Source organism: Syngnathus acus, chromosome 1, assembly GCF_901709675.1.
Source record: "Syngnathus acus chromosome 1, fSynAcu1.2, whole genome shotgun sequence".
NCBI classification, from domain to species: domain Eukaryota; kingdom Metazoa; phylum Chordata; class Actinopteri; order Syngnathiformes; family Syngnathidae; genus Syngnathus; species Syngnathus acus.
The window spans coordinates 2,633,782-2,658,994 of record NC_051087.1 but is presented as its reverse complement, the minus strand read 5'-3'; the positions used below and the strand labels follow the sequence as shown (position 1 = coordinate 2,658,994).

General features: G+C 44.1%; 3 protein-coding genes and 1 long non-coding RNA gene across 7 annotated transcripts; 2 read left to right on the top strand and 2 right to left on the bottom strand.

Annotated features, from left to right (window-relative positions):
- The first annotated feature begins 410 nt into the window (after nucleotides 1-410).
- Nucleotides 411-1,163, top strand: LOC119132862. Its single transcript, XR_005099967.1, has 2 exons — nucleotides 411-515; nucleotides 949-1,163. It is a non-coding gene; the product is annotated as an uncharacterized LOC119132862 (long non-coding RNA).
- Nucleotides 1,164-10,922: 9,759 nt separating this feature from the next.
- foxe1 (forkhead box E1) lies at nucleotides 10,923-12,706 on the top strand. The gene is made up of 2 exons (XM_037264507.1): nucleotides 10,923-11,054; nucleotides 11,220-12,706. The coding sequence occupies exon 2, from the start codon at nucleotides 11,243-11,245 to the stop codon at nucleotides 12,305-12,307; it is 1,065 nt and encodes a 354-aa protein (XP_037120402.1). The 5' UTR covers nucleotides 10,923-11,054; nucleotides 11,220-11,242; the 3' UTR covers nucleotides 12,308-12,706.
- A 497-nt stretch (nucleotides 12,707-13,203) lies between these two features.
- On the bottom strand, nucleotides 13,204-22,412 carry spag5 (sperm associated antigen 5). Of its 3 annotated transcripts, XM_037253897.1 has the most exons (26): nucleotides 22,254-22,412; nucleotides 21,944-22,014; nucleotides 21,725-21,838; nucleotides 20,348-21,505; nucleotides 19,617-20,299; nucleotides 19,347-19,539; nucleotides 19,159-19,275; nucleotides 18,931-19,023; nucleotides 18,733-18,867; nucleotides 18,539-18,658; nucleotides 18,364-18,456; nucleotides 18,119-18,253; nucleotides 17,721-17,814; nucleotides 17,483-17,630; nucleotides 17,328-17,378; nucleotides 17,077-17,251; nucleotides 16,867-16,988; nucleotides 16,525-16,693; nucleotides 16,312-16,447; nucleotides 15,996-16,233; nucleotides 15,502-15,634; nucleotides 15,062-15,142; nucleotides 14,838-14,987; nucleotides 14,518-14,592; nucleotides 14,367-14,447; nucleotides 13,204-14,193 (listed from the first exon to the last, which is right to left on the bottom strand). In XM_037253897.1, the coding sequence occupies exons 2-26, from the start codon at nucleotides 21,968-21,970 to the stop codon at nucleotides 14,122-14,124; spliced, it is 4,593 nt and encodes a 1,530-aa protein (XP_037109792.1). In that variant the 5' UTR covers nucleotides 21,971-22,014; nucleotides 22,254-22,412; the 3' UTR covers nucleotides 13,204-14,121. The 3 variants fall into 3 exon arrangements, with proteins under 3 accessions (XP_037109792.1, XP_037109664.1, XP_037109709.1); XM_037253769.1 differs by having other exon boundaries at nucleotides 19,617-21,505; XM_037253814.1 differs by having other exon boundaries at nucleotides 16,312-16,444; nucleotides 19,617-21,505.
- Nucleotides 22,413-22,531: 119 nt separating this feature from the next.
- On the bottom strand, nucleotides 22,532-25,078 carry trmo (tRNA methyltransferase O). Of its 2 annotated transcripts, none has more exons than XM_037262792.1 (6): nucleotides 24,914-25,078; nucleotides 24,323-24,459; nucleotides 24,076-24,250; nucleotides 23,621-23,778; nucleotides 23,033-23,509; nucleotides 22,532-22,933 (listed from the first exon to the last, which is right to left on the bottom strand). In XM_037262792.1, the coding sequence occupies exons 1-6, from the start codon at nucleotides 25,009-25,011 to the stop codon at nucleotides 22,698-22,700; spliced, it is 1,281 nt and encodes a 426-aa protein (XP_037118687.1). In that variant the 5' UTR covers nucleotides 25,012-25,078; the 3' UTR covers nucleotides 22,532-22,697. The 2 variants fall into 2 exon arrangements, with proteins under 2 accessions (XP_037118687.1, XP_037118762.1); XM_037262867.1 differs by having other exon boundaries at nucleotides 24,970-25,077.
- Nucleotides 25,079-25,213: the final 135 nt, after the last annotated feature.

The window sequence follows — 25,213 nt, the reverse complement described above, 5'->3', positions numbered from 1 at the left end:
CACAGGCCGCTAATACCCTCACACGCACACACTGATGGCAGATGACAAACGAGCCAGTAAGGCAGGTCCGGCAGCTATGTGGCAGTCTGTGTGTGCGTGTGCGCGTGTGTGTGTGCCTTTATAAACATGTGCATTTTTATGCTAGTGAATCTGCATGTTGACATCGCGATAGTGTTGGCTGGTGAGTGAATGATTCGTTCAAAAGACCGAATCTTTTCAGTGAACGAGAGTGAACAAATCACTTCCTAAAGTGATTCGTTCTTTTTTCAGTTCATATGACTTCAACCAGTAGGTGTCAGTAATGCGCATTGAAGCTGGTGCCACCTCGCCGTAAAACAAAACGAAGAAGAAAATGACGTAACTTCCCGTTCACGAAGGAGTCGTCATTTTGCATTTCCTGTTTACTAACCGATGTGCATTCCAGTTCTTTTCAGTGAACTGAGTCTTTAGAATCAGTTTACTCAAAAGATTCGTTCAAACGAATCGTTCGACGAAGTCCGCGTTTTGGTCGAAAGGTAAGCTTTATTTTGCGATAGCGCTCGCTCTCACTCCGCGAAGGTCGTGCTAGGTAATTTCGTGTTGCTAACTTTCTGAGAATTAATCGACATAGTGTGGAACAACTTAAACGTTCGCTGACATGCAGGTAAAATTTATTGGGTGATGGCTCTCACTCATGTGAGGTCCTGCAAGCTAACCAAACTAACCTCGTTTTGCTAACTTTCATGATAAATTAATCAACAGTGTGGAACAACTTAAAAATTGAACATTTGGAACTCACAACTTGTTTGGTATTATGTTATCAATAATATTATATGTATTATTATTATTATAATGACACAGCTATTGCAAGGGCGGAATATACAGAACCTTTACCGATCCATCTTTGAAACTGTTATGATTGTTAGTGATTTTAAAAAATAAACTGATCCAGCCTTTCTGTTTTCACAGATGCCAGCATGCGGTCAACCAAAAGCTCCACCTGTAAAAGCGTCATCAACGTCAAGTTCAGCAAAAGAGCATCCTCAACCACCGGATGGTGATTGGAAAGATTTTCCTCCATGTGGCATTCCGAGACATCTCAAAATGTTGAGTTTGAAATAACAGCAAAATGTAGTCTATTGGGAAATGTGATTTATTCAATAAACAAGCTTGTAAATTTCAAATGTATCTGTTTTTGTTCCAATGTGTTCCAAAGTTTATTGACAAGTGTATTTCATAAATATTAATAAATATTGTTATCCAATACATCTACTGCAATTTCACATTAGATTGCTGATTTGAAATTTACTTTTACCCTACTTTGAAAGTCTAACTCGAGTAGGAAATCCTACTTTGAAACACTAACCCTGGTTTTAAACTCTACTTTGAAACCCTAACCCTAGTATGAAACCCTACTTTGAAGCCCTAACCCTAGCATGAAACGCTACTTTGAAGCCCTACCCCTAGCTTTAAACCCTAATTTGAAAGCCTAACTCTGGTATGAAACCCTAGCTTTAAACCCGAGTTTGAAACCCTAACAGACCACTTAATTAGGGTGCACTTAACAAGGGAGTCTTGGAAAACATGTTGGAATGCGGCCCTGAGGACTAGAGCTTGACACCTGTGACCTTTGACCATGATATTTCCCTAATAAAGTGGCCTGTTATTAGGTACACTTGAAAATGGCGGTGTACCTAATGGAGTGTCCGTGTGAGTCCCTCGTTAAGCGCACCTGCGTGAAAAGTTTTAGCTCCTGCAGAACGTGAAAGTAGCTAAAACTTTTCACGCAGGTGCACTTAACGAGGGAATCACACGGACACTCCATTAGGTACACCGCCATTTTCAAGTGTACCTAATAATAGGCCACTTTATTAGGGTGCACTTAACAAGGGAGTCTTGGAAAACATGTTGGAATGCGGCCCTGAGGACTAGAGCTTGACACCTGTGACCTTTGACCATGATATTTCCCTAATAAAGTGGCCTGTTATTAGGTACACTTGAAAATGGCGGTGTACCTAATGGAGTGTCCGTGTGAGTCCCTCGTTAAGCGCACCTGCGTGAAAAGTTTTAGCTCCTGCAGAACGTGAAAGTAGCTAAAACTTTTCACGCAGGTGCACTTAACGAGGGAATCACACGGACACTCCATTAGGTACACCGCCATTTTCAAGTGTACCTAATAACAGGCCACTTTATTAGGGTGCACTTAACAAGGGAGTCTTGGAAAACATGTTGGAATGCGGCCCTGAGGACTAGAGCTTGACACCTGTGACCTTTGACCATGATATTTCCCTAATAAAGTGGCCTGTTATTAGGTACACTTGAAAATGGCGGTGTACCTAATGGAGTGTCCGTGTGAGTCCCTCGTTAAGCGCACCTGCGTGAAAAGTTTTAGCTCCTGCAGAACGTGAAAGTAGCTAAAACTTTTCACGCAGGTGCACTTAACGAGGGAATCACACGGACACTCCATTAGGTACACCGCCATTTTCAAGTGTACCTAATAACAGGCCACTTTATTAGGGTGCACTTAACAAGGGAGTCTTGGAAAACATGTTGGAATGCGGCCCTGAGGACTAGAGCTTGACACCTGTGACCTTTGACCATGATATTTCCCTAATAAAGTGGCCTGTTATTAGGTACACTTGAAAATGGCGGTGTACCTAATGGAGTGTCCGTGTGAGTCCCTCGTTAAGCGCACCTGCGTGAAAAGTTTTAGCTCCTGCAGAACGTGAAAGTAGCTAAAACTTTTCACGCAGGTGCGCTTAACGAGGGAATCACACGGACACTCCATTAGGTACACCGCCATTTTCAAGTGTACCTAATAACAGGCCACTTTATTAGGGTGCACTTAACAAGGGAGTCTTGGAAAACATGTTGGAATGCGGCCCTGAGGACTAGAGCTTGACACCTGTGACCTTTGACCATGATATTTCCCTAATAAAGTGGCCTGTTATTAGGTACACTTGAAAATGGCGGTGTACCTAATGGAGTGTCCGTGTGAGTCCCTCGTTAAGCGCACCTGCGTGAAAAGTTTTAGCTCCTGCAGAACGTGAAAGTAGCTAAAACTTTTCACGCAGGTGCACTTAACGAGGGAATCACACGGACACTCCATTAGGTACACCGCCATTTTCAAGTGTACCTAATAATAGGCCACTTTATTAGGGTGCACTTAACAAGGGAGTCTTGGAAAACATGTTGGAATGCGGCCCTGAGGACTAGAGCTTTACACCTGTGACCTTTGACCATGATATTTCCCTAATAAAGTGGCCTGTTATTAGGTACACTTGAAAATGGCGGTGTACCTAATGGAGTGTCCGTGTGATTCCCTCGTTAAGCGCACCTGCGTGAAAAGTTTTAGCTACTTTCACGTTCTGCAGGAGCTAAAACTTTTCACGCAGGTGCGCTTAACGAGGGACTCACACGGACACTCCATTAGTTACACCGCCATTTTCAAGTGTACCTAATAACAGGCCACTTTATTAGGGTGCACTTAACAAGGGAGTCTTGGAAAACATGTTGGAATGCGGCCCTGAGGACTTGAGCTTAACACCTGTGACCTTTGACCATAATATTTCCCTAATAAAGTGGCCTGTTATTAGGTACACTTGAAAATGGCGGTGTACCTAATGGAGTGTCCGTGTGAGTCCCTCGTTAAGCGCACCTGCGTGAAAAGTTTTAGCTCCTGCAGAACGTGAAAGTAGCTAAAACTTTTCACGCAGGTGCGCTTAACGAGGGAATCACACGGACACTCCATTAGGTACACCGCCATTTTCAAGTGTACCTAATAGGCCACTTTATTAGGGTGCACTTAAGGGAGTCTTGGAAAACATGTTGGAATGCGGCCCTGAGGACTAGAGCTTGACACCTGCGACCTTTGACCATGACATTTCCCTAATAAAGTGGTCTGTTATTAGGTACACTTGAAAATGGCAGTGTACCTAATGGAGTGTCCGTGTGAGTCCCTCGTTAAGCGCACCTGCGTGAAAAGTTTTAGCTCCTGCAGAACGTGAAAGTAGCTAAAACTTTTCACGCAGGTGCACTTAACGAGGGAATCACACGGACACTCCATTAGGTACACCGCCATTTTCAAGTGTACCTAATAACAGGCCACTTTATTAGGGTGCACTTAACAAGGGAGTCTTGGAAAACATGTTGGAATGCGGCCCTGAGGACTAGAGCTTGACACCTGTGACCTTTGACCATGATATTTCCCTAATAAAGTGGCCTGTTATTAGGTACACTTGAAAATGGCGATGTACCTAATGGAGTGTCCGTGTGAGTCCCTCGTTAAGCGCACCTGCGTGAAAAGTTTTAGCTCCTGCAGAACGTGAAAGTAGCTAAAACTTTTCACGCAGGTGCACTTAACGAGGGAATCTTGGACAACATGTTGGAACGCGGCCCAGAGGACTGGAGTCCGACATCTGTGCTTTAAACCCCACTTTCAAAGCCTAACTCGAGTATGAAATCCTACTTTGAAAGCCTAACCCTAGTATGAAAGCCTACTTTGAAGCCCTAACCCTAGCATGAAACGGTACTTTGAAGCCCTACCTCTAGCTTTAAACCCTACTTTGAAACCCTAACTCTCGGGCCGCGTTCCAATCTCTCTCGCTCTCTGACTCTCTTTCTCTCTGACTCTCTTTCTCTCTCTGACTCTCTCTCTCTCAGATATCTGTGATATCTGTGACCGCCCACAACAAAACCCAAAGAATGATTGTGTGCATGTGTGTGCGCACAAATGCGTTTTGCTTGTAAAAAGGTAAAGACCCAACAATAGGCATACACTCAACTGGCCAGGCCAGGGTTTTGAAACCACAATCTTCCAGTCTCAGGGTAGACACTCTACTACTCGGCCACTGAGCTGGACCTTGTGCAATGTATTTAAGTGTGGGGGTGAACAGACACTTGAGGGTAAGGCTACTGACTCCTGGCCTGAAAAAAATCTCCCAGTCCAGCCCACTATGTCGACATTGATGTTTTAATTTTGTATTTGTTGGGTTGTAGTTGATGGCGTTAATATACCGAATGTGTTTGTGTTGAATAAAAGGTTGGAAAAAACCCGTTATGCCGACATTTGTTATTTAAGGGGACACCAACTCATATAACAACGTAAAACATATAAAGCAGTAAACCAAATGTTAAAATAATATAAAAGAATATAAAAACAATAAATAAAACACCAGACAAGATTTTATATAAATGTTTATTAAAATAATAAAATAATAATAAAAGTACATTTCAAACCAGCAATCTAATGTGAAATTGCAGTAGATATATTAGATAACAATATTTATATATAATATGCATACACGTCACTTAAAAAGTGTTGAAAAATCAAGATTACCCTTAGAGAAACATATTGTTGCATAACGGCCGGCGCATCCCTTCCTGAAATATGGTTAGCCGTTAGCTTGGAGAAAACGTGCATAAAAGAAGTGGTGTTTCACTGAGTGCACTGTTCACTGAGAGTCACGATTCGTTCCCTCACTGATCCGTTCTCGCGATGAACTCGAAATGCAAATCACTCGTTCACTCACAGATCGGGAAGTTATGTCATTTTCTTCTTCGTTTTGTTTTACGACGAGGTGGCACCAGCTTCAATGCGCATTACCGACACCTACTGGTTGAAGTCATATGAACTGTCTCTCTCCGCCGTTCTTTTCAACCCTGTTAAATATTTTTCCATGGTGTCCCACTGCACTTTTTATTGCCTGCTCTGTGCTGTGTGTGCGTATGCTGAACGATTCGTTTGAACGAATCTTTTGAGAGAACTGATTGTAAAGATTCAGTTCACTTAAATGAACTGTAATGCACATCACATCTCGACATGGTTGAATTTCCCAGTCAGAATTTGTCCAAATGCGACCCATGGAGTTCCATTTCAAAACAAAATGGCTGACTTACTGTTCAATCAGGGGGTCCTTATATGAGAAAAATGTCCGCCCAATTTTATTTAAATCATTCCCCCCCATGCCTCTTTTGTATTAATAAAGTAGCACACGGTAAACAATCAAACACACAAAAACAATGAGGATTTTTTTTTCTGAAATAGCACTTGTTTCCTCCAAAGCAACTCTCCACATATTTTCTACAAATCTACAAACAAGTCGCTTTGAGCGAGAGAGGATCCACGCAGGCTGGTGGAACCTGTCTGCTTGTGGATCCTTTCACCTGCATTAATCCCGGAGACGGGCGCACCCAGCGCCAGGCCCATTGTGCAGGCCGTGCCTCTCCACGCATGACGGCGCCTCTAAGCTCCAAGTTTAGGAGCGTAGCGGCGCGGCCCAAGTCCCGTAACGGCAAAGGTGCACACTCAATGGTCCTCGGTCACAAGTCAATTAACGTCTTGTCTCAGTGGCTGACGGACGTAAAAAAAAGTCGACACGGACACTCGGGTGGGCTGAAGCTGGTCGTTATTTACTATGGATTGAACATGAAGCAGACTTTAAACATTTTGAAAATTGGTCATAATAGATAGAAAAAGTGAGAACCACTTAACGAAGCGACACAAGCGTTTTATTAAACAGAAGAGTACAGATGGAAAATTGTCTCATATGATACGCTCGCCTGTCGGAGTGGCTGACTGACTGCTGGCACGCACAAGACGCGGCTTGCCTTTGGCTTTTTGACCTAAGTACACATAATCCGCCCGTGTCAGTGATTGAGGAGGTACAAATCCCTTTGGTAAAAGACACACAGGTGGCACCGCAAAGGAAGCGCATACCGATCTCGTTGCCATCCCGCCGCTCGGCTGGCCGCCGACCAAGCCGGCCTGAATGGAACCATCGCTCAAAAATGTAAGATTTGGATGGATGAATGGATGAAGGATGGATGAAGGATGGATGAATGGATGAAGGATGGATGGATGATGATGGATGGATGGATGGATGGATGGATGAATGGATGAAGGATGGATGGATGGATGGATGGATGGAGAGCCATTCATTTCCTACAGTACTTCTACAGGAAATGAAAATCTCCTCACATAACTGAAGAGCCTGAACATCAAGTCGTCACAATGCGTGTCGAGCTGAGCCGAGGTCCTTTCCGCAAGTGCTCTCGAGGAGTATGACAGCTGAGAAAACACGAGTGTGCGGATGGAGGATCTGGGCGGAAGCCGCCTGAGTGCCTGCGTCTTCCTGCTCGCCAGTTGGAGGATTTAGGCGGCGCTGAAAGCTGTAAGGGAACACAAAAGCCGCCACAAAAGCGACGGTTACATCGAAAGCAGCACTTAGCATATGTTCACAAGAGCTGAGGAGTGAAGGGTTGCTTTTTAGTCGTCAAACCTTTGTGCTAACTTCGATTAAGTTAAAAATATTTGTTGTGTTGCATTTTCAAGTGTTAGGCTGACACAGTTGCAGTGAGATTTGCAATCAGGCGTGAAAGTCACGGCGATGAGCTTCGGGTAAGTCAAAAGGCCCTGTGAGTCATTCGAAGAAAAACCTGAACTGCAACCGACAGGGAGAATGCGATTGTCGACCTGATAAACCTTTGAGAGGCATCAGCATGACAAAGTTAATGTAGAAAAACATCACTGCACGAAAAAGAATACATTGGTCACTTTCACTGTTGTGATATTATTGTATTCCATTTTTTTAGGTTGGAGTTAAGGAATCATGAAGTGAATTCAGGGCCGACCGACTGTGTGTGTTCTTCAGTTATGTAAACCGGCCTGGGATGGGAACAAGTCAACCGTCGGACTTTGCATCTGCAACAAGACCTTGCAGCTGCTAATGCAAACACACACACGCTCGCACATGCGCTTCAGATTAAAGTGCAACATTTGCAAGTCATAAATTCACTCATATTAACTATATATAATGATATACACACACATACACAAACACACACACTCATATACACGTGCACACATACGCACGTATGCTCCGCTGTCAGTCAAGCATTGCGGCACCTGCGAGTGCGTCTGTCCGTCACACTGTCCAAATGCAAGTGTTGACATTCAAATGTCTCATTTGTTTGCATTTGTTTGCTCGGAGAGCATTTCTCGTCTGGCCAAAGTCAAAAGAGCAGCACGGCACACAAAACGGCCCCACCCCACCATGAAGCCGCCATTTGCGTCTCGTGACGGACAGCGAGGGCCAACGAAAGCAAGAGCTCGCCATGAAGAAGACCTCATCACGTTGACAAATGCCAAAGATCATTGTAAACTGGAGCCGAGGGCTGGCCCAGGCTTGTCCGCAATCATCCCTTGGTGCAATGATGTGGCCTTTGCAGCATGCACGGCCAACCAATGTTTTCATGATTAGCATTTTAGATTCATTTTACATGCATTATAAATTGACAGCCTCAACAGGTTACTAGTATTATCAGACTCAAAACAATGAATTTAAAAAAATAATAAAAGGGAAAAAAGATTTTTTTTTAAGGTTTTCATTTCATGATATATATATAATACGTATGTATAATTATTGTAGTATTTTTTCCATATTTTATTTTTAATTTTTTAATAAAATCCAGTGCATGCTAAATTAATAAAGTTGTATTTTTTATTATTATATTGCTATGTTTGTCACTTTACTGCAATTTGCATCAAAAATTATTTTTGAAAAAATTCTAAGTACAATAAAATAATTTTCTTATTTCTTTTGTTTGCTAAGCGAAAAGACGCATCCAAATAGTTTACACCTAACAAAGCGCGATGCCTTTACTGGCATAACAAAGCACACCTGTCATACCTATCATCTGACAATAGCAGAAAGACACGCTGCTGTTGACCTCTCACAGATGTCAATTCATATTTTAATGAGACAGCACAGAGCAGATAAAGAAGCTGATGGACAAATATCTAGTGCACACATTGTACGCTGGCCAGATGCTGATGCATGAGCAAACTATGGCAAATATGAGCATGAGCGAGCTGGGAAACGAGTCAGCTTCAATTGTTCGCTGCCACCCAGCGTAAGAAGCCGTCTTAGGGCCTAGGGTGAGGCCGTCAGAGAAAAAAAACCCGCCTGTCAAACGGCTGTCAACCGGTAAAGTAAGCACACAATCAAATGCGTATTATCGTAGGCAGGAGAACGAATATTCCAAATGTTTACCCGTAGCTTAAGGAAACAGAACCTGTTATTAGTGTGAAATGTCCAATTGGAGTTGTTTGCAGTGCACCATTGTGGTGTTAATTGTGTGCACATTTGCACACTGGTTATTATGTGCTAGTGCTTGTCAAATATTTACATCAAGTTCCACCTAAAAAAAAAAAAAGAAAAAATGCTTAGCTTGCCAAATATCATCATCATCATGACTAACATTGGAATACAATAGTAGGCATAATCAAAACGAGTAGTTTAATTCTTTAATTATGTATTTATTGTTAGGAACTCTAACAATATGCACAGTTTGATAATATTAACACCGGGCTTTAGGGAATTGATTGCTTATGTATTAATATTAGGACAGGTCAACTATTTGTAACTATTTCTGTATAACTCGCAACATAGCCGTCGGGGCGGCCCCCGGCCAGCACGACTGAACCTTTCATCGGCAGCTAACCCGGCCCGGCCGGCCGGCGCTCTCTCAGCACGCGTTGAGAGGTTGGGAGTGTTTGGAAGCGTGTTCTTCGCTGTTTATTTTAGGGATTAAGGCACTGGAGCCCATCCTTGTTGGGCCCAAATAGCTGTTCTCAGTCAGTATGTTTACATGCACCGAGGAAAAGAAGCAACCACAGTGAGGGATTGCAGATTTTTTTTTTTTTGCAGTATATTTACTGTAAGCTAATTTTCATTAGCCCATCTTTGGAGTTTTGCATTTTATGCTAGCATTAAGCTAGGTGGCCTACAACTTTTTCCCCCTCAAAATTCTCCACCATAATGGGAAGATTTTTATTTTTTTTTTAAATATGCAAAAATATTCACATAAAATACGTTCAAAAAAATTCGTTACATTCAGTTTACATAAGTCATTTCTAGATGACAGTGACAACCGCAGCACCTGATAAAAGAATAATCTCCGTGATAAATCAATGGCCTGAAATTTGCATGCTGACATCGCAGGTTGAAAAAACACACAAACCAAAACACACATCCATGCCTCAAATGCAGCTGCCGTGTTTCAGAGCGGGGGCAAAGCAAACAAGGTAAGCCACGTAGAAAAACAACATGCGGCCTAACTCGCCGCTAAAGAGGTCCTTTAGGTTGGCGGCTTCCAAACAACGAGGACCATTTCTGAAAATAAACTGAGGTTGACTTCAAGGGGGGGAATTTACATATCAAGAGGAATTAAAGCAACAAACTCTTTAAATCACTGGTGTCAAACCTAAGGAGCGGGGGCCAGATCTGGCCCGCCACATTATTTCATGCGGCCCACAAAAACAAAGTTCATTATTTTATGGTCTCTGATAAAGGAACCCAGCAAATCGGGGACTTTCTAGGTGTGATTTGGAGGCCGTAGGGGAGGGGATGTACATGGCGTGCGTGTTTTTCACTACAATTACAAATTGTTTAAGGATTTATCAATACCGCAATCTCAATTACTATGCTCAATGGGTGTTAGCGTTAAGCTAGTGGATTTTCATAAGACATAAGTCATGCAATACCAGTATTTGGTTGCTAACAACTGTGAAAAATATTTCAAGAGTTTTTGCAACCGACTGGGAGACATTTCAAGACACGCATACATCATTTGTTGATGTAGAAGTGTCCACCAGCATGCAAAGAGTCACGCGGGGAGCACTTGATGCTAGCAATGGGGAGGTGTGGCCCCTCAGTTACTCACGGTGGAGGTAATCCCTCCCAAGCACTTTTGTGACTCACTCTCAAACACACCTCAGACGCCACGCATGGAGGACGCATTGTTTGCCACTTCCACCTGATCTCAGAAAACGCCGGTGGGAACGAGCTCGAATGCGCCCCGATCCCACCGCCAGGAAAGCTCAACTTGTTTGACCACCTTGGGAAGAAACGTTGCTTTTGGACGCAGACCGTGACTTACTGTCAAAAGACGACTTCTTGTTTTGTGCGACTGGAACTATCATCGAGATTGCAATCTGCGTCTACCGCAGGTTCACCTCACGAGTTTTCCATTGCGGGCCTTCCAGTGGAGCCTACGACACGGAAAGATAAAAAGTTAGTTTGAAAGATGGTTTTGTTTATTTTTCTCGACAGATAATGTTACCTGCCATCATCTGGTTACTTACCATAATGTGAGATAAACAAGAAATTCGCTTCGTTAAGATTGGAACCTTGCTACTTGTCGACTGTAGATTCACTTTGTGATTTGTTTGATTGTAGGCTTTCTTGAGGAATCAAAAATAATGCCGGTGGTTAAAGTAGAGAAAGACCCTCCGGCGGACACGTCCTCGGCGGTCCCTGACCCTCCAGAGGAGCAGCCCCGAGGTCGACGCAGGAAAAGACCCCTGCAGCGAGGCAAACCGCCCTACAGCTACATCGCCCTTATCTCCATGGCCATCGCTAACTCCCCAGACCGCAAGCTGACGCTGGGCGGCATCTACAAGTTCATCACGGAGCGCTTCCCCTTCTACCGGGACAATTCCAAGAAGTGGCAGAACTCCATCCGTCACAATTTAACGCTCAATGACTGCTTCATCAAGATCCCCCGGGAGCCAGGGCGCCCGGGGAAGGGCAACTACTGGGCCTTGGACCCCAACGCCGAGGACATGTTTGAGAGCGGCAGTTTTCTGCGGCGGAGGAAGCGCTTCAAGCGATGCGACCTGAGCACCTACGCCTCGTTCGTTCAGGAGAATCCGGTTTTCACGCCGGTCCAGATCACGAGGTCGGCGGCATACTCCAACGCGGTGTACCCTAACATGACCGTCAGCCCATCCTACGGGCAACAGCTACCCTCCGCCTACTACCCTTCGCAGTCGCCTCCCGGCTTTGGCCCGCCTCAGACTCGCATGTTCAGTATCAACAACTTAATCGGATCTCCGACCGGCATGCTTGGCGCTCAGGGGCCGGACGGGATGCAGCTGCCCGGCCGCAGCTTTACCCCCGAGGGGATCTCCAACGGATCCAGCCCCTGTAGTCTGGCACCGCCGAGTTTCCAGAGCCAGACGTGCGGGGGCGCCGCCCCGCCCCGCTCCACCCCCTCCGTACACCCGGGGTTCACCTATTCTGTACCGAGCCACCAACACCACCACCATCACACCGCCCCCCAGGGCCCCTACGGACAAGGCCAGAGCCAAGTGTACGCCGCCTCCAGTCGCCTGGGCTCCTCAGGCGAGACGGAAGACCCCTACAGTAGGGTCTCGCCAGTACAGTTGGGGTCTTTCTCCCAGTACAACAGCGCCAATGCAGGAGGTTACCTGCGACACCCGCCCTACACCGGGAACATGGACAGGTTTGTGTCTGCTCTCTGACGGTTGACAACTCGAGACAATTTTCCAGCGCCTTTTCACTGTCTTCAAGATATTCGACCAGGACATTATAATTCAAGCTTACACATACGAGAAGATCAAAGGAAAATCTTCAGCTTTCATTTATTTGACAAGCTAAAACCAATCCATTAGTTAAGACAAATATATGCTCAGGAATCAATTCTAATAGGTCAATATTGAAATATTTGAACGGCTAGATGATAAAGCAAATTCTGAAAGATTTTTTTAGATTTTGGGGTGTCCGCAACCCACAACAATAGAACCGGCCCTGTACTGAGCCACAGCAGACTTACATCTTCACATTCACAACCAAAATAACTACTAAAAAAATAGCAAGTCACGCTATTTCTTGCTTTAATTAAATTCGATTTTTATTACTAATACTTTGGACATAGTTTTTTTCGTGGTATACAAATGCAGTCTTACGTTTGTACACCCTTTGAGCGGTACTTGAGCCAAATATTTTTTTACGCATTCCTGAGGACAAAATAATTGATCAAGTTAACCGTTTTTCCACCTTGGTCATAATGAGCTCTACACAGTCAAAGTCCTCTTCACGGCATGCAAATGTAAATAATAGTTTAGACTGCTTGTGGGTGTCCTGATGGACACATTTTAGTTCTGTTTAACCCTTAATTAAAATGAAATTAATTAAAATCCCACATTTGTCACAAACCACTAATATTGTCCACGTACCAATTTTGGGTGGCAGAAACATACACATCAAACATGAATTATTTTTATATTTATGAAATCACATTTGATGGCCGTTCAATTAAAGACACACAAATACTTTTTTTGGACATGTACTGTAGAGTGCGGACTTCTTAGAGATAAGATTTGTGAAGTTCGAAAGACATGGGTTTTTTTTTTCATCACACAAACCATCAATAGTGAAACACACTTTGGTCATTCAAAAGTTAAAAAGAAAAAAAAATGCCACAAAATATCCTTTCTTAAGGGTTCATTTTTTTCCCGTAACTTATTGGGCTTGATGGCTTTGCAATAAGTGTCTTGTATGAAGAACGTCGCATGAGTTTTTTGGGAACTTGTACAGCACATTTCTTGAAGAGTAAAAAGTGGACTTCAACAAGCGTCATTGGTGGATTTTTTGGTGTCTGCAATATTTTCACTGTCGTTTTGGAGGCACACTTTTGGATCCGCCGCAACACTTCAGATTCGGCTAATCTACTCGAACCGTGCGTTGATTTCTAACGCGATAGTTCAGCCTCGAAAAAGGCTTGAGAAGCAACAATTGCAGTAGTTGTATCTCAACACAGACAAGATGAGACCTGAAAGGATGCACTTCGTTAGCCCGAGACACTTGATTACGTGCCTGGGAAAGAAGCCGCAGTGATTGACGAGGCTGAATTGTGAGGCCGGTGGAATCTTGCAGTTTGAAAGGGAAATACAAAAAAAAAAAAAAAAAAAGAAGATACAGTACAAAACATAGCTGGGTGATTCTCAAACTGAAAAAATATCACATTACAGCATTCTTTTTAGAGATTTTTTTTTTTTTTTGCAACATTATAAAATTTTGAATCTCTGTTTATGTGCCGGTCCTTGAAAAACTGTCGCCCTGAACCCAAAAAGTTGGAAAACTTTTGTTATAGCTGTCATAAAAGTTTTTTTTGTTCATGTTATATTTTGTCTCACTATACTAAAATACTAAATACATTGGACCCAAAAAAAAAAAAAACTTTTTAGTTTGAGTATTTATTTACATTAAACATTAGAGAACAAAAAGCGCTTAAAAAACACATTGAATGTATAAAAAGCAAACAAAAACCAAATGATCAGCCTAAATATTCTAAAAGCTGCTGTAGCTGCTCACACTTCTTCACCGCCTCGGGCAATGACCGCAGCGTCTACAAGCAAAAGGATTTTTTTTTTTTTTAAATAATATAATATATATATATATACACTCACACACATATATATATATATATATATATATATATATATATGTGTGTGTGTGTATAAAAAAAAATTGAAGGTGACAAACAATGACAGTGCAGACGTTATGAGGAAGGGCACGTACCTCGCGGACTTTATTAATCATGTTGTTCAACATGTGCACTTCATTCTCGCACTTCTGCTGGTTCATTTGTTGGATTTGTTGCTGTGAAGAGGTGACGCTACACAGTGAGCTTTTTTTCTTCCGTGCGTGTGTGTCTGCGTGTGTCACTTACATGTCTCTTAGCCCGTTCGAGCAATTTGTGCCTGGTCTGCTCCATCTCCCGAAGGTTCGTCTTCAGTCGATCCACCTGGATAGCATCAGAATCTTTATATATTGCTATTATCATCACTTAAAAATATTACAGTGAAAGCTCCAAACTAAAATGGTTATTCGATGAATAGTCATGAAAGAACAAGAGAAAACAAAATGTTGACAGTGTATAAACGAGGCTTCAAAATCGGTTTCCAGACATTTTGAGCAGAAAATGTATTTTGGGCATAGCTAGCGAGCTAAAGTAGGATTGCAGTCCACAGAAAGCCAACATGGTTGTACCTCTTTTAACAAGAGGAGTTTCTCTTCCTTCACATCAACTTCGCCGGCCGTCTGTCCATCGGTTTTCCTGAACTCTGCGCGCAGGATTTGAACTTCTGTTTCACTTTGTTGGCGGGAGCGACGTAACTCCATTGTCTCCTTGCGCAACTCCTGATGGGGGGTGGGGGGGGTTTACATTATTGCATGTGACAAGAATCTATAAATAATAATTTCGGGGTTCTTACATTATAATCCAGCCTGTATTTGATCATCTGCTCCTGGGCCTCTGTGACATCATTCATCAGCTTGGTTATCGTTTTTGAATCCTGTCTCGAGAAAACAGTGTCATTAAATTAATTAGCCGCTTGAAATTTAGAGGAATCTGAACAATGCTAACTTTGACACAGCAAGAGCAAACGTAATCGAGGCTATTTGTTGCTATTTTTATTCACCAGGTTGTTATGAATGTAAATTGTTCGTTCGGTATTTTAGCTGCACAGGAAATAGTTTGGTTGTGCTTCTGTAAAATTAGAGAAGTTCTGCAGCACGAGTCACCAACATACTGCCCGCTTTAAGGACGCAGGAATAGTAATCGTCAGGGTCATGCACAGGCCTTTCAATTGTTAATTCAATTGTTAATTCCAGGCGATGGGAATGTGTCAAAAAAAGAAGTGTTGCCTTCAACCTGAGCTTGCTGCTGCAGTGCTAAATCGCAGCGCTCTGCCTGGGTGCGTATACGGCTCAGCTGAAGCTTCAGCTCAGACTCCTCCGCCTTGTGCTTGCTGTTTGCGTCCTGCAGCGCCATCTGCTGGCTAAAACTAAAACAAAGAGGAACGCTTAAATATACCTTTGCTTAAAAAAATAAAAAGTCAAACATTCATTCTCAAATAGGAAAATTATAAAACGAAAATTTACAAATATCTATCAAAAGCCTTACCATTAATATTTGTATGGGTGAGGGGAGTTGAATATGAGAGTTTTTTTTTTTAAATAAATAAAGGCTTCCTGGTTATTCAAACTTACCCCTAATACCTTAATAATAATGTCATTATTTATTCATGGGGGATGGTCCATTATCCAAAATTGTGTCTTGCTCCTAATGTGATTTAATTTAAATTTGTTTACGCAGCAGACGTGCGTCAAGAATCTGTACCGCTTAACGCGTTCCGATCGACTTACACGGTGTGTTGCAGTTCCTCCAGCCGAGCGTCTTTGTGTCGCTGCGCAGACTCCAGCGTGCCGACGAGCTCCGTGACCGTGTTGCTCAAGTGGGCCAGCGCCTCCAGCAGACTGCTCTGCTCCCTCTTTTCCTCATCCTCAGACTCCTGCGACACGAACTTCTTTTTCGGGGTGACTGGCAAGCGTGTGAAGGCACTGCTCTTGCTGAATATGCTGTCTCTTGGCGAGTCCGTGGAAACTGAAAAGACAATAACCACAGCTCTTTTGCATGCTTGGAACAATAAAATTACGTTTTGCAGCCTTGATTTAAGATTACCGTCTGCCGTGTTGGCTTCTTCCTCCTCCTCATTCTTGTCAGCTGTTAGGGCAACCATGACGCAGTCTACCAAAGAGCTGGACGGCTTCCGCCGGTCCACTTGGAGGGCCTGTGACGAGTTCTTCGGTTCTGGCTTCTGAAACACAATGCGCCGTGTTGGTTTCAGTCACGATGCAAGGACAGCCGGGGTTAAGCGAAGAAGATTCCCTTCACCTGGGCGCCGAGAGCATCATGCAGCTCGTTGGTCATCCCTCGCAGCGCGTGATGCAGCAGGGTAGTTTCCGTGACGGCCTGAGCGAGCTCCTCGGCCCGCTTCAGCTGGGCCGTGCTGGCTCGCGACCGTTCTGCCTCCAGCTCCTCCTGCATACTCCTCTTCTCTCGCCTGCACACACGCTAAACGTCAAGTCGTGGGCACAACACAAATGTCCACAAATGTCCTCATGCTTACGAGTTTGAAAATATTTTTTCTTTCCCTTCAATATTTCGAGCTAGAGAGTTGGTCAATAATTTGCTTTGTGTTTGAAATGGAACACGGCAGAAAGGCTGATGGCTCACTGTAGTTGGCAGAGTTCTGCTTTCAGGTCTTCACACTGGATGTTCCTCTCGTGCAGAACCCTGGACACGTTCTCGCTTTCGGCAAGCTGGTCCCGGGCCATCTCGTTCTCCGCCTGCAGGAACTGGAAGCAGATTGAGCAATTAAATTGAAACTTTCAAAATGACGGTTTGCGAATTCCGTAGACGGTGACCCCAGCGACTCGAGCCCACCTCGTTCGTTTCCGCCGCGTCGCTGAGCTGCGCGCAGACGTCTCTCAGTTGCTGGATCTGTAAACTCTGCGACTGCGAGAGCGCCTGCAGCCGGGACAGGTTCTCCTCTTTCTCGGCCAGATTACGAATGAGCTCCTCTGCCCACTCTTCCGCCTGGCACAGTGAAGACTCCAAACTGGGAAGAAAAAATTTGGAGGCATTTAAATGAATTGTCTGAATTTTACCAAACACTTTTTGGGGACATAACTTACTAGTCTGCTTTTTCCTTGGCCTGGCTTGCATCTTTTTGTGCCTGCTCCAACCTGGAACAACATTTTTAACAACTCTTGGGTTTTGTTTGTGTAAATCAGACAATTATAAAAGTGTAATCGCCACCAGGAAGTTCCACTTTGGAGTTTCTACATACTTGGATGTCTCCTCGGCCAGGGTGTGCTCCAGGAAGGTGTGGGCTGCCGTGGTGGAGGACACGGTGGCCGACATTTCCGTCACGGTACACTCAAGCTGAGCTCGCTGCTCCTCGTGCTCCTTCAGCTTTTGACGCAGCACGCTCATCTCTGGGAAGCAGGTAAATAATAATATTCCGAATTTGAATTTGACTTGGCAGCTCTACCCATTACACTGCAGCTTTCTCTTATGTATTTTACCTGAGCTCAAAATAGTAACCTGCAGATTTAAATCACCAATCTGTTCTTGGGCAGTTTGGAGATTTAATAAGGCTTCTCTCAGCTCCTCTTCCACCTGTATGTTAAAAAGAAATCATCAAAAATACAAAGAAAAATCAGAAAGGAATAAGACAGCTTTTGGCTGGGTGACTGTTGGAATTGATTTTTTTTGGCAGGACAATTTTGAAAAATGTTTTTCTTTTCCTGGGAAATTTTGGTAATTGATTTCTTTTGGCAGGGCAATTTAAAATCTTTTTTTTTCTTTTTCTGAGAAATTTTGATTCATATCATTGCTTTGAAAAATGAAACCCTTTCACTGTTTGTTTGGAATCAGAAGAAATAAAGAAAATGGATTTTCCCACTGTTTATTCCAGACTGACCTGCTCTCTCTCCTCTTGCACTCGCTCTCGGGCTGACATGTGCTGATCTCTTTCTGTCAGAGCGGCCGCCGCCTTCTCGTTCAGCTTCACCAGCATAGGGGCGGACCGCTGCACGAGGCTCCTGACCACGGACAACTGCAACAAGATCAACAATGAGGAAAAAATCAATGTGACCCGAAAGAATTATGAGTGCTAATTATAAGTAAGCCAGCTAGTTCAATAAAGCGCAAATTTGTTCAACTCACTTCTCGAGTCAAATTGGTCTGATCCTCCATGGTTTGGCACAGAAGATCCGAAGCAGAGTTCAGGGTTTCACCGTTCATCTTGTTTAGTGCAACCTGTGTGGTGTTGAAGATAAAGCGGATTTAAACTCGAGACATCTTCAGGGAGAACGTTGATCAGCAGTGAGTTTGATTTCACCTGCTCTGGGAAGGTAACGTTGAGCGCAGCCAGGAGTTCCTGCTGAGAGCCGATGCTCCTCTGCAGCGCCGCCATTTCGCTAGCGCAGTGAGTCCTCAGCTGCTCCACGGTACTGAAGGCCTGGACACGGGCCAACAAACGATTGAAATGGCCGCCTCCTCCTTCTCACACGCTGAGCATTTACGAAGGCTTACGGCTTCCTTGGACGTCTGGGCGTCTTCCATCCGAGTCTTCATCTCGTCTCTTTGCCCGAACGCTCCGTCGACCTTCTGCATCATTCGCAGCTGCGTTTCTTTGAACTTCGTATACAACGACTTCATCTCGCCGTACTAAAAGGAGAACATTCATTAAAAAATAAATAAATAAGATGTTATATTTACGATAAGGCTTACGTGAGACGAGAGCGTTTGATGATCTTCTCGAACAAGCGCCTCCATTTGCTTTGCGTCAGACAGCGCCGCATCGGTGTCACCGGCCAAAGATGCCTATTGGATTCATTTCATATTATATTAGTGGACGAAACAATGGATAGTTCCAACGCTTTCTAGTTCAGCATATCAGATGAAAAAAAGAAGAAAACCAGAGAAGCCCAAAAACAAAACAGGGAAGCCGAGTCTCACCATGGTAACGCGCATGCCCTGCATACGCTGAACGAGTTCCTGCAGAGATCTTCCATCTTGCTCCAAGTCGCTAATCCTATTCAAAGCCTCCATATACAAGTCCCGATACATTGTGGTCTAAGTGACACACAGAAAAAAAGCAAATCATGAAACAATGCTTTTTTAAATTTCCGCATCAGGTCATTCACCTGGCTGAGCTCTGTGTGCTCCGTCTGCACCAGTTTGTTCCGTAGCTCAGAGGGCGCCGGGGTCGCATGGGGGCCGCGTACGGCCCGGGCCGCTGCCAGCTGCTGCACCAAGGCCTCCACCATGACCATGCTTGACATCAGCCTCTGCTCCAGTTCCTCTCTGGGCACACTATCCAAGCTTTCCTGGTGACAGCTGGCCATGCAAACAAATAGGGATGGCTAGTGAACGAGCCATCGAAATAAAAAATGTAAGCAATTTCCAGTACTTACTTCCACAGGAGAGGAAGAGGCTCTGTAAGTGTGCAGGCGTCTATTTTCAAAAATTCCCCCTTTCTTACAAACTCTCCCGACGTATTCAGGCTTCGGTCCAACTTTTTTATTGGGGTGACGCCCACGCCCACATTGGAGGACTTTATGGGAGGAGCAGCAGGAGCGACAGCAAAGTCCATCTTTCCTGACGCGAGGAGGAGAAACTCCGCCATTTGCCGTAGCTGCTGCTGGAGGGGACCATCCGGAATAAAAGGTCCAGCGGGAACCTTTGACCCCTGACTGTTCTTATCCTCGGCTTGTTGACCCTCTGGCTGGATCTTGTTGCTCAGAGTGGTTGAGTTGAAGAGGGGAGAATGCATCGGGCTCTCCACCTGCTCCGTCCACAAAGAGGCCAGCTCTGGCGAAAGCACGTTCTTCTCAAAGTCAACAGCAGGATCCCTGCGAGTCCTCATGAGGGACAGGGACGCCCTTCGAACCGGACTCATGAGCTGCAGAGCCGACACGACAGAAGGGCACTCCGACAGTACTTTTAAAACATAGGGCATGGTCTCGGCCAGGGGTTTCTCCACGGGCGATAGCGCGGGTGCTCTGTTTTCAGACAAACCAAGCGCGCTGTCCTTGCCCTCGCTGAATTCGAGATCTGACTCAACCTCGGGTAGCATTTTGTCATCGTCATGCCTCTGAGGTGTCTCGTGGTCTTTTAAATGAATTGACTCAGGAGCCAGAGTCTTTTCCGGTGGCGATGGTGTCGAAGTCTCTAAAATGTCATCGTTTTGGTTTCCTTCAATTGGATCCACTGTGAGAGTTTGATTCTTGCTGAGGAACTCTGAGGACCCAGTTTGTTCTTCTGGAACAACTTGCCTGTCCATTTCGGTCTCAATGAGAGGATCAAGAGGATTCTTCTCCAAATGACTGATCTGGACATCAGCAGGTAAAATTTGTGGATCTGAATGAGCGCTTGCAATTGGTTCTGCCGGAGGAGGAAACGTCTCATTTAACATTTGAGTGCCCACGGAAATTTCATCAAATTCATCTTGGGCTGAAACTGAGTTGTCAGGTAAAGTCTGTAATGTTGGTGTGAGAGAACCCACAATGTCGTCATTGTGGCTCTTTTGAATGTGCTCCAGTGTGCGAGACTCGTGATGATGGAACTGGATGCTTTCGGCTTGCTCTTCTGGAAAAGCAACAAGATCATTCAACAAAGCCCCTTCTTGTCCAAAAGTGTCCACATCGGTCTCAAAATGGCAGTACGGATGATCAACGTGATCACTGCAGAGTTCCACATCAGCAGGTAAAAAGCTCAGCTCTGGATCACTGGTCACCATGTGCTCTGCTGGCAGAGGAACGGTCTCATCTTCCACTTGAGTGACGTTAGGAATTTCCAACTCGCCCCCGTCGCAAGTGAATGATTTAAATGTCACATCGCAGACTTCATTTGGAGTGCCTTCATCTTGACGGTAGTTGAGATCATCCACATGTTTGTCGTCTATTACAAGAGGAATGGTTTCATCCGGTTGCCTGGAGGTTGCTGAAAGGTCCATCTCACGGATGTCACACTCAAAAAAATCGATCGGACCAGTGTTGGCTGGAACGCCTTCACCAAAGGCTGCATCCGTTGACTCGGGGTGGTAATAAGGATGTTCCATGTGCACGCTGCAGGTCTCACTGGTGCCCATGTCCTCATTTTCACAAGTGACATCAATAGTTTGATCCTGAGGCAAGAAAATGTGGTCTTCTGTGCACAGTGAAGTCTCATCGGAAATCACCACTTCGCCACTTGAGCAGATGAAGGATTTAAATGTGACGTCAGGGAGTCCTAAATGGTCTATTTTGATGGTTTGCGTCACATTGGATGGTGGAGGAGAGCACGAGTCGAGACAAACATCCTCCTGTTGGTTACAATAATTGTGTTAGTGTAGCACAAAGGCAAAAATCACACAATATATGATCAAAGCTTACTTTTAGCATAAAAAAAATATTCTCGTATTATTATTTTTTTCCATTTGATTGTACTTTTATGTTATTTTATAGCCAATGCGTTTTAGATATACATTGTACAATTATAAAAATATGAAATGTTTTTAGATGTTTAAAAATGAACATTGTACCTTTGCCACTTTTGACAGTGATTTGGACTGGCGTCTCAGTAGTGGCGTAGATAAATGCTGCTTTTCATTCTCCACACTTCTCAAAGGAGGTCGCTGCTCACATCTCGTGGAAGACTAAGCATCCAAATGAAAATATAAATACTGTAGTAAAGCACTGTAGTAAAGCACTGTACTTGTTAGCTTGACGATTCTAAAACGATGCAAAAATATAACTCTTACCGAGCCTTTCACACTTCGACTTGGCATTGTTGGAGTACAACTATTCGGCTAGTATCAGCAAGTTGGGACACCTAATAAAAGAAAAATAATTACGTAAAGAGATCGTACTTGGACTATTACATTGCCTTACATGACAAAAGAAGTGGCATGATTTGAATTGTTCCGACGATAAATACTGTATAAAGTTGTCGCGACAGAATTAGCTTACTCTTTTTTTTTCTAGCAAACCTACAAATGACGGAAACTTAAAATAATGCCGAATATATGTCTTTCGGCTTTAAAGTATATAGACAGAGAAAAAGCTTCAAACCTCCAGTGAATCCGTCAACAAGCGCGTTTCTTTCAAAAGCGAAACAGCCGCGTTTCTATTGGTCCATTTCCTTTCTTCGGCGTCTTTTATCAAGCACGTATTTGAACTCAGCTGGGTAGTGCTGCCACCTACAGGATGGTATGAACCCCACCCCAGAATGTTGACGCCGATAGCGTCATTTTTTTTCATAAATAATATATATTTTTAAATACGCATAAGTAATTTAGCTTTTCTTTCGTGCCATTCTAAATAAATAATATATTATAATAATGTTAAAGAACAGTTTAGAACTTTTATTTAACAGCAATTGGCTGACGCCGAGCCAGCTGACATGGGTTCCACCACACAAAACAGTACCAGAATTTCTTCCATAACTTCTCCTATATACAAAGTTTTTTTCTTGTACAGTCAAGAATGCAAAATGGCAGCCATAAGGAGATCATTCTACATGGAGCCAACGGGGCCCTGAACAGGTTGAACCCGCAGCACCTCTGCGAAGCCTGGTCCAAACCAGCAGGTTATGTCAGCAGTGTCCAGGGTGAAGAAAAAAAGCTTGTCTTTGCATCGAGTTCTCCTGTAGACCGACCTCGGGTCTGCAGACAGCACCCCTCGGATGGCGGCGGTAGCCTCGTCTGAACTCCGCAGAAACTTGAACCTCGGACGATCGCTCTCAGAGGGATCTGGAAAGCGTGAAAAGTTTGTATTAGAACTCTTAAACTGATCCATCAAGTTTAAACCGCACTTTAGTGACTACTGATTTGGTGAACAGGACTGAATACCTGATTGGATGGAGGGGAGGAATTCTGCCAACTCTCTCTGTGCGTGAGGAGTGAAGCGCACCTCCAGGCTGGTGACTGGCGGCTCCCTGATCCAGCCAGCGATGGTGCTGGAAGCCTCCTCTGTATAACACGGCCGCTGATCCTGCTCAGTCCCCCGATGATCTACAGAGCTGCGCTTGCAGTCATAATTTACCTGAGTGAGGCCCCGATTGCTCAAGTAGGCCTTCGCTTCTTCTAGCATGGCGAAAGGGTCCACAAGATTTGGACTATCATCAAATTGACCGTCTTCGATTTCCTTCAACAGTGCTTCTATTGGTTCATGAGGCGAGACGGGGGCGGGATCTGTGTTTGACTGGCAAGGTTCCAGGTCTATGGTCTTCCTATTGCAAGGGGAGTCGTAGTCAGGGATGTAGGGTTTAATATCCAGCACAGGGGTGCCTGCAATCATGTCAATGTCTGATAGAAGAATTGTATCACCTAGAAAGGAAGCAGAAGAAGTATGAACGCAGAAATCTGATTACATATGATCTGATTCATCGACTGTGTGGAGGGGTTGCAAAATATGTCGCCTTTAAGGTTGATACGCACCAACAATTTTGTCCAGCTTTGCAAGAGTCAGGCCCAAAGCGTTGGGCCGGTGTGGACTGCGAGTCGAGTACAAGCCGACCCTCTCGCCGTTCAGCCTGGGGGGTTTCACTTTGGCTTTGTGACTCAAGTGGCCGTTTTTGTGGAAGAGAAAAATAACCCTGCCGTGAAAAGAAGAAAATATCATGAGACTTCAGAGCAGTGAGCATTCAAAGCACCAGCTCCGCCTGTGTTTTTTCATCACGAGTGGAAAATGTCTCTGTCTTGGCTGCTCGGGAAACTTTTGGTTTGGTTTAAGAAAGTAAAAGGCAGTACAAGTTTGGGGAACTTTTCTAGGGAGGTAAAAGTAAATCCACTATTTTAGACACGTTTTTACACATACACGTTTTGTAAAGTTGTGATGCAGAAGTGTGAGTTGGATCTTAAAAAAAAACAAAAACACCAGCAAATTAACCTACCAGATATGAGAAAATTGTTCTAGCCCGAGCAGGGCATGTTCTGGGTTATTGAAGACACTATGCTGCAGTCGCAGTTCCGCCCTCGAGGAGCCACAGACGGTGGGCTGCCTGGGCGTCCCATTTTTCTCAGAGAAACAGGAATGAATGTAACCAATCGGCAAGGTTTGAATTTTTCCTGCAATGGCACAGACAATTGTGGGTTTGCGACAGTGAAAACAGTCTATTGGACATCTGCTGCCATTGTTACCATGCTTTAAATCTGTCTGGGGTGAAGTAGATGGAGGTTGTTTTTTCTTCAAGTCCCCGACACCAACCTTGGACACAGCAGACTCAATAGAAAGCAAATGTTTGCGATGAGCTCTGTTTGCAGACTCCAGCATCTGCCTGTTGGTGAAGGGTAAATTATAGGGTAATGTTTACATTATAAGTTTCGTTCCTACGGTGGCAATCTAACTCAAATTTGTAGTTGAAACATGCATTATAAGGCCTATCACCAACTTATGCTAATGCAGTAGTAAAGTCGTAATTACAGTAAATACTTATATTTAAAATATTCTAGTGCATCAAAATTTTGCTTTGCATTTGATGGTTGGTTAGTAGCCAATTATCGATTAATTTTTATATCTCTTGCAAATGGGCATATTCTTGTGCCTTGTTATGGCCACACACCGTTGATAATTTCAAAATACTCTACGTTGGACAGTTGTAAACCTTTACAGAAATCAAATTTATAATGTCATGCCAACCAATGAATCGGAGACATTGTTTCCAGACTTTGAAATCGTACTAAAATGCAGTTTACGAATTTTAATAACGTTTCACTTTCAAAGCAGCCTACCGAAGATTCTTGATTTCTTTTCGCATCACAGACACCTGCTGTTTCAACTTATCTACATGTTTGACGCAGCAATCACATACAGGAGCCATTTTCGACATTTAAATGTACAAAAATATCGCTGTGCTGAGTCGATAGCCAAAAGCTAACAGCTAACGTGCACTTGCTCTTGAGTTTATAATGGCAACTCAAAACCAATCATGGGACGTTAGTGCCACCTATTGGCCAGACTGGAACTGCAGTTTAAGGGTGTGTCGACGTCCACAAATGAAGTCGAGTATTGTTTAAAAGGCCTACATTATA